At 34.6% G+C, this 9,217-nt stretch overlaps 1 protein-coding gene across 1 annotated transcript; it reads right to left on the bottom strand.

Moving 5' to 3' along the window:
• Window positions 1-6,244, bottom strand: LOC138318690 (ankycorbin-like). The gene is made up of 5 exons (XM_069261304.1): window positions 6,086-6,244; window positions 5,180-5,287; window positions 2,641-2,897; window positions 2,098-2,144; window positions 1-1,871 (listed from the first exon to the last, which is right to left on the bottom strand). Exons 2-5 carry the CDS (start codon window positions 5,263-5,265, stop codon window positions 945-947), a joined length of 1,317 nt encoding a protein of 438 aa, XP_069117405.1. The 5' UTR covers window positions 5,266-5,287; window positions 6,086-6,244; the 3' UTR covers window positions 1-944.
• Window positions 6,245-9,217: the final 2,973 nt, after the last annotated feature.

Raw genomic sequence — 9,217 nt, 5'->3', positions numbered from 1 at the left:
CTAGGTTCAACTTAAAAATTTATTCTAATTCGTAAATACTTTTTTACAGATTTGAACCATCTTTGCATTGCTCTTTCTGTATCAACACTCAGGTGACCGTCAAGGCCTCTTGGGCCTCTTGTTTATTTTTCACTGAGAAAAGACTAAATCCAATAATTACCTACTGTAAAACAATGTATTTTTACAAGATCCAAATTTTTAAATAATTTTGTGAGATAGGTCACACATGAATTCAAATGTTTCAGGAATAATTGTAATAACTACATGTATATGAATGCACAGGCCATCAAGAGCTGCACTTTATCTTAAATGTACATGTATTTGCTATGCAAATATGTTAAATAGAAGGAAGATGAGAAATACTTGTATTAAGCATGCCAAAATAAAACGGTTGACAGTAATTTTTTGATGTTATTATGACATCATAATTTAAATGACTTAATTGTGATTGACATTCCTTTTTGCAATATGACCATAGGTATGAAGATATTCCCAGTCATATCCCAACATTTACTTATATTTTACGCTCATACCAAGATAGCAAGTCATTCATGTTTTGCTATAAAAAGACAAATTAATTTGTAATTAAATCTTTGCTTTGTTGAAATTGCATTGTGATTGTACTGTGTATTGCCATCAAAAACGCACACGATAAAATCTCTAATACAAAAAGAGGTTAAAATTCGCTTCTGTCGAAAACATGTTTTAAGGTATCATATAAGTCTGGTATTTCTTCCATTTTTTTTATTTATATGAAATTCACACTTTTAAAACAACAAAATATTCATATATTTGCACTGATAGCAAAATATTGGCTTTCTTAATTTTTCAAAGGAATTAAAGTGAGCATTTTCGTGCTTATTCATATAAAGAAACGGATTTGAATAAGTTAACAAAAAGGGAGTATATTAGAAATAAAAACAACTAGGTCCCTAGTGACACCATCATTTATGCCTGCTTCTGTTGCTATCCTGTGGATGTTTCCAGAAAGCGTTCTTGGAGTTCTCCGGCTTGCCGGTAGAGTTGAAGGGTCTGTAGTAGACTGGCTGTTTGGTGGGTGCCCCACGCCTGGGGCGGTGATGCTGCTCCGACGGGTATATTCCTATAACGTTCTGCTCGGCCTGGGTCTCTAGTTGCTGCTGCAGTTTCTCCATGCTCTCCTGCAGCATCAGTATCGAGTTATGTTGGAAGTTGAGTTGCTGCTGCTGGTTAGACAGATGTACCTGTGACTCCTCTTTCTCAGTCAGTAAAGTCGTGATTTGTTCACTTTGTCGATTTATCAAACTTTCAAGCTTTGATTGTCCATCACTCAACTTTTGGTGTTCAGTTGCTAAGCTATCGATTACTCCGAGCCGATCGCTGATTAAGGACTGCTGGTCTGTGATCTGAAGTTTTTGTTCCTCGATTTGTTTCTTCAGCGACGTTATCTCTTCCTTTTTCGATTCCAGTTCAATCTGCAAGTTCCCTTTATCCTTTGTACTTTTGCGTAACTCTTCATTGTCAATTTGTAGTTTTGTCACTTTTTCGTGATACTTATTGTTCGTTTCTTTCAGTTTCCCCATTGCCTTCTGTAGCTCGCGATATTTTCTCTGCATATCTTCCAAGTCGTCAGTTCTGGCACTGAGCTGCTCTTGGAGCTGTAATTTCTCCTCGCGTTCACGCGCTAGTGCCTCTTTGGCAGTATCTAGTGACTTCATTACTTCCTGGAGATGCTGCTCTAAGTCAGATTGTTTTTGCATCACAATGGCGATGTCCTTTTGTGATGCCTTAGTATCTTTGGCCAGATCGGTTAACGACATTTTCATTCCCACCACTGAAAGATCTCCGGATGGTGTTGTTCCTATGTCTGGTGTGAACGTTATGTTCGAGATCTGCAAAATTAGAAGATAATGAAATTGAACCAAATCCTACAATATACTGGGTTAACATCTCTTTGACATAAACTATGTAAAGTTTGTTCTACCGAACCTGTTCTAGAGTCAGTGAACGATCTTTTGACGGTGTATTCTAGTTAATGAACAATGTTTTGTTTCCTCGAATCTAAAAGATATTTAAGTTAGTCAGCGTTACCCAGAAATCAATATCTGCAATGCATACCTCTAAATCTTTGATATTCAACAAGAGCTGTTCCGACTCCTCGTTATCTGAAAAGAGAGCAATTGCATGTTTATTCTACTGCTGTGTATAAGTTAGTACCCAAAATTAAAAGTTGCAGGAAGAGCATCCGCTACAAACAAGTCACAATAACAGAATTTTCATTTTAACGTGGAAACGAAATTGTCCAAATTATGTGTACGGATTTTGCCAACTGATAAAAATCACTGTGTGTTGGATGGCAAACCAGTTTGAAACTTATTGACTAAGACATACGTAGAATAAGTTTGTTGCTACCAAAGAAAATAAATCTCAACTGAAAATAAAGTAACTGAATGGAGGACAAAATGAAATCGATAGGAACAGAATTAAAGGGAAATGAAATGGATGTAAACTTGTGTGTCTTCTATTCGAATTGACTTCCATTATGAAGCAAAATATCTTTATTTAACGTTTTGCACATTTGTACCTAATTTGTTGTAAATTTGTCTCAATTAGTGCCCTTCAAATACAATACTGTGTTTTAGCAATTATACTCGTACGTACATTCACTGTCTTCTCCGTGCTCTGCTTTGAGCGACTCTACGAGATTGCTGTAGCCACAGTCCTTCAATACTTCACACAACAGAGTGTAAGACTTAGGACCAGACTTCCTCACCAGCTCCAGGCATTTCTCGGTCCTCTCTCGGTCGGATGTTTGCTGTAGGATCGCCTCCTTCTGTGACGGGATCAGTGCTCCTCTGTCCTCTAAAGTATCCGCCACTATCTGAAGGTTCAGCTCGTCGTTAAGTGTGAGGAGGTATCTGTTAAACAGAAATTGAATCTGCTCTGAGTTTCCACACGTACTTTATTCAATTATAGAATTTTAAGATAAATTACAATAGTATACAATGTCTATGGAGTCAATTGTAAATTGGTATGCTGGGTTCGTGTCCATCATCAACTGCTATTTATTGCCCATCGTCTTCAATGCCCATATCTTGTCTGTTTTGGGAAAATAGTAGGAATTTACTAGTATGATATTGTAGTTCTAATTTAATCTGAGTTCGGTCGTATTCGAAATTCTTTTAAGTCTCCCATCTCGATATTACGTGTTGGAACTTTTAGCCATTTATTCTTATCGCTTGTAATAATGCACAATTTGATTGTTGATTCCTCTATCCATGTAGGTTTTGTGTTGTGATTAAATATGACTATATACTATACCCCAATAATGTCTGACTGTTACAATATAACATATCTGACTATTGCACCACTAGTTGTACATTGTGTCGGTGGACAACATGTGTAATAGACCGTTGGTAGTTATTGATATCATAATACACCAGTATACTGATACAATCGCTTGACACAATGACACCTTAACATACATGTGTGAAGGGGTTTATCTGGCCAGCCGACCTGTATTATTACATAGAGTATATGATTATCAGTCGGGGCATTACAGAATCAGTTGCTTGTTGAAATATATATCACGCCTGTATCTATATAAAGCTAGTAGATAACGATTTATTCCCACACGACTGTATTTCCTCAGGGCCTTGGTTAAATATTTTTCTTGATTAAGATGTTCCAATATCTCTTTGTAAAGAAGCTCACCGAAATAAATTATTTCCTCACAACATAAATATCAATAATCTTGGATTTACCACTCTGTTATTCAATCATTATACTGTTGTTTTTTTTCTATTATTTTGCTAAAATAACATGTCAAAGCACTATGGTCAAAAGGCAACCGAGTTGTGCATCCTTCTCCTTGGCATTGTGCTTCAAATAGCAAATAGTCACTGCTTCAGCAGGAGAACTGTTAGTATACTGCAGTCGCATAAAACACAAACACTCAACGCAGGTAGGTACGTTGCATGCAGAGATGTCTGTCTTTTAAAGATGCTCCACCGCCGACAGAGCATAAATGATATTTTATTTTTTTATAAATGACGTTTTATCGTGTGATATATATGTCCAATTAACACAAAAATAATATAAAATAACTTATTTTGTCTTTGGTGCATGCGCAACCAGTACTTTATTCCATATAGGGTATAGTGCCACGGATTTTTTTCGGGATTCAATTAATTATTTTTCATATTTTTAACTTGAAGTAAAATTAGAAGCTCAAACTTTTCAATGGTGGTAATGGTGTAAAGTAAGTAACTTTTGTAACTGGAGAAAAATACTAAATCGTCTGCTCCTGTTTTTGATGGTGAAAAAAATACCATTTGTCGGCGATGGAACATCTTTAATGGAATTAGCTGTTGATAGGATGACAGGTTAAATGAAACTTAAGCAAAGCAATCGGTATAGCATTTTTCCTATCTTCTAGGATTCGTGATGAAGAAGGAGCTATAGGAATACACGAACCATTGGCAATTGACATGAACTGTTATCTAAACTGTAAACTGGATTTTAAGGATTTTCTGTAAAATTGCAAAGATATTGAACTTATAAAAATATGTCTACTCATTTTTCGTTTAGGTAAATATTGGCTATGTAATTGATGTTATATCAACCAATGTCCTGGTCGTCTCACTTCATTAAACTTACTCAAGGGTATTAATCCTGATTATTATGTATATTACTTTTCATCTGTCTAAACTATATGTCAGTATCTATATCGAAAAAAATAGTTTGAGAGGGTCAAAATAATCAGGAATAATCATCAGATGTGTATAGAGACATTATTATATTTTTTTAAACCAATCACTAGCTAAATTTCAAAATAGTAACCCATACCTAACCTCTATCAATATAGGCAAAATGTTATAGATCTGTGCAGAAACTCCTTGCACTGCAATGAGAATGCTTTCTTACAATGTCACTGACGCATGAAATAATAGGAATTACATTAAAAAGAGGGAAAAAAATAGAAAAAAAAAACACTTTTATAAACAATGCAACAAAGAAATCATATATTACATACATAGATATATGAGTTACATGTGGTATGTAACACTTCTACTTTAATTCCAAATGTGATGCATGTATCGCTATAAGAGGGAAGTAAAGAGGGAAACTGGAAGGGGCACTGGCCATGGCATATAAGGGGATGGAAGGGGGACTATGTCACAGTAGGACAATGACATACCTGAGAAAACTCCATCTCCCTGTTAGTTCTGTTTCCTTTACTTCCTCATTGAATCTCACTGCCTTGACATTAGGAGGAGTAGTCATTCCTTTTGTTGTCTGCTACTCTCTACAACAGATATTTCAGTAATGAATCATTTCTAATTTAGCAATAAACTATTCATTGGATTGTCACATACTGTATCACTGATAAATAAGTAAAATTTGAAAGAAAGAATAGTAAATAACCAACAAAAAACTCCCCGTTAATTACACCATCCGTCATTGCAATACCTAGTTAAAGTATTGTAACATGATTAGAATCGTTTTCGCCCCGATATGTATACCTCGTCCCTCCCCTGTAAGTGGTAGTAAGTAGAACCCGCTGTAAACTTTGGTACACATCAAGGCCATTCAAATTGAGTATTTGATGACAAAGACACACTGGGTGATTTTGATTCCTTTCCAACTCCTATCTCGTCGTTATTAATTTAAATAGCCAATTATCACATATAATTAGATATACCTATCGTGAGGCAGTCACCAATAGAGATAATGGAATATAACATTGGTTGATTAATTTGATACAATGAAGCTTTATATGGAAACTTGGTGAGCTTATATAGACATTCTTATACGATTTTCTTTGTCAGTCAGAATATCAATTTTTTCAAAAGTGAAAATTTGAAGACGATATTTGAGCAATCTTTCAAATGCATTATTGTTTTCGGATAAAATCAAGTAATTGTTTCTTTAGGACTAATTTGATATCTCGAGAAATTACTGCACACGAAGTTTCGATATAAACTACATAACTAAATGTAAATGTAGTCGGTTTACTCATTTTATACAATATAAACACACCGTTGTCATTAGTTAATGAATATAGTTGTAAGGTGTTAAAGTGATAATAATCATAAAAGATTACCTTCCGTTCGCCACACCATCCTTTTGTATAATGGAGAAGAAGAAACTGCTACGAGACACCCACAGCCCACACCGACATTATATTGAACTTCAAAACACCAGATCGGTCTGGCATACAGCCAGGTGTCAGGATGATTCAACAAATTCCGCCATTGGTCTGCCCAGTGGTTTTCTATAACGTGTCTCTTTAAATCCATAGGTTGAGTTGCCGAATTAATACTAACCATTTCTGCGTGGTAACGTGATATTTTTACAAGAGAAAGTTTGTACTGTTACACGTCCTCATAATGGTTAAACAATTTTTATTACTAGTAATAATGGTTAGGTTAAAATGTTGGATATATACTCATTGTTCAAAATCTGAAACTACACATTTTTTTCAGAGAAATTCATGCATAATTCCTTTTGTTAAAAACATGATTATTTTCAACAGAGACATCCTATACTTTTCGTAAGGCATGTTTGATTATCGTAGGAATGAAACAGGATATTGTTGCTTTTTTTCTTCTATTTGAGCTTTATTTTCATATTTGTCTTTGGAAGATTAATAGAGATTCTAACTGAAATAATTGCATTGTCCTTATTTCATCAGTTTTTGGGAATTTGCTGTTGAATGGTTTAAGTTGTTAGGAACAAAATCGTAGATACTGCCCATAGTGTGATTTTGACATTAGCTATAAGGTCTCCTCACCACTTGACAGTTCCACACAACCATACACAATGGGAACATATGCTGTTCTATAGTGGCACGTGCCCTTATTGTTCTCATATTCGTATTTCAATCAAACCGCCTTTGAAGAACAGGTACCAGAGCTGAACATATCATTAGTCTGTTTTGCGCGCTGACATGTAATATTAAAAAGTATATCTGTATATGGATATTCAAATTGCATTTGTTTTAGTACGTGTACAAATTCAGAAATTTTCAGAAAGAAAAAAAAATCACTTAAGGGATAAGCTCGGTACCTTTTCGCAAGAGACTTAAAGTAATGGACATAGAAAGATTTCATTGTAAAAAACATTGATACACAGTCGAAATGTCTCTTCATGTGAAATGAAATCAGAGTTTTCACATAAAACAAATTCAGGCCAAATTTGTCCGAAAATGACCAGATAAAGACCTGATTTCCAAGTAAAGAAATTTATTTAACTTGACATGAAGCTTTTTTCAGGTCAATTTGACATGAAATTCGCTTGGAACTGACAAGAAGTTTGCTTCATTTGAAATTAACCTCATAGTCTGGTTTTGGTTTGATTTATTAGATTATTTTTTTCTTGGTCATTTAAGGACCGGCTCCCATGTATGGAAAATGTTGCGGGTGTGTGATGCATATGCTTTGGGGGCTGTGGTATATTCGTGACGTGTCTCCTTGTAAACCTATTGCCATTTTGATATTGCTGTCTTCTCATTGAAGCATGCCTTCGAAGACACCGATATAGCACACCCAACCCGGTCACATTTTACTGACAACGTGCAGCCATATTCTGGTTATTTGGAGGTAAATTTTACAGGAATTTTAGATGAAGCTGTTTTTAGAAAAAATAACATACATGTAACCCGAAGACAGATTATCTGAGAATGTTAATAAGGTTATCTTATAAAAAATAATAATCGAAAATTATCATGGAAAATTCTTTTAATGTCGATGAACTTTTTCCATATAGACCATACGGTATAATCTACATATGAAGAATTTGATCAGGTCGCTTATATGTCTTACAGATTGTGAAATGAAAACTGAAATTGATGGACAAATAACTCAAATTGGGAGACAAGTTTTGTTTTGCAAATGCAAATAGTTTTACGTTGACGCTTTGATCAAGGATCACCTAAAATTAGATACATATAGTACATGTACTATGCCATTTGAATCTTCCTTCTTATAAGCAGTGGCTCCATGTTACTTAATTAATTGTCCCTGTACAATGGTATAATATTCCCGTATGTAACCGAGTCATTAAACACTGGGTAGTAATGCAGACTTGGGTTCTACTCAAGATTTCACGATAGTGTAAATGCTTATTATGATTTTGTAAACGACGCTTCAGTATTTTTACAGAAAATAATCAATTTAATCAAATACATTTAAGATAGAATTTTAGATCAACAGGCAGTATGGTTTTCCCATCTGTTCGGCTAGATAAGATGGAACCATTTTCATACCTGAATTGTTAATTTATTTACCTGAGACATTAATCTGATAGAGTACGTCAGGTAATAAATATATCGGACCAAGTTGATGCGATAATGTGATTTAACAAACTAACAATGTTTGACACGTTTGTCACATGGACAAATATTTCATTACAATTACTGTTTTGTAAATAACGATAAGATCTGGAATAGGGGAGGTAAACTTTGTAAACAACATGAATTCGTGATACTTGCTAGCCACGACATAAGCATATCTCGGTTGCTAGTTACTCAGAAAAATACAATAACTTGCCAAGCAATAGGAAAAAAAAATAATAATAAAAAGGAGTGAGTGTTCCTAAATGCTGTTTTACGAATGTATTGTAGAGGGAATAGGACTAAAAATTCGAGTTTTATTTTGTTGGCTAGGCACTACAGAAAGTCAGAAAAGTTGGGAAAATGTTGATCATGAAAAATAGTCAACCCAAATACTAGACGGTGATCATGACTTTGAAACTGATTTTGAAATTATATTTCTTCTCTCGGTTTTTCAGTATGCCTTTATAAGTGAAATGCTATTCAATGTTGAATATACAAGTTATTAAACATTTGCTTCAATTTCTTCTAAAAGTTACAACATTTAACTACGCCATGACCCTAAATGTTGAACTATAATTTGTTAAAACTATATTCAGGAGACCGAAACGCTTCTAGCGTCTGTCGGAACGGTTTGGCTTATATATAAATTTAAGGACCACGAATCCATCTACTTTACCACGGGTCTCTTATGTATTCTATACACATTAGGTAGTTAGTAACAAAACCTCGTAGTTTCTGTTAATAGCTTGCATACAATCTAATTAACGGACTGTCCTTTGTCTCAACACAATGGTATTCCTACGTACGGTTCCTTACACACAATCAAGGACATTCTATCTTAGTAAAAGATAATGATATATAGGTGTATTTATGATTGATAATCAAACTGGTAATCGCTTT

The sequence above is a fragment of the Argopecten irradians genome, chromosome 3 (assembly GCF_041381155.1).
Source record: "Argopecten irradians isolate NY chromosome 3, Ai_NY, whole genome shotgun sequence".
NCBI lineage: Eukaryota > Metazoa > Mollusca > Bivalvia > Pectinida > Pectinidae > Argopecten > Argopecten irradians.
Note: the sequence above shows the minus strand (reverse complement) of the source record. Positions and strands in the feature narration are given on the sequence as shown.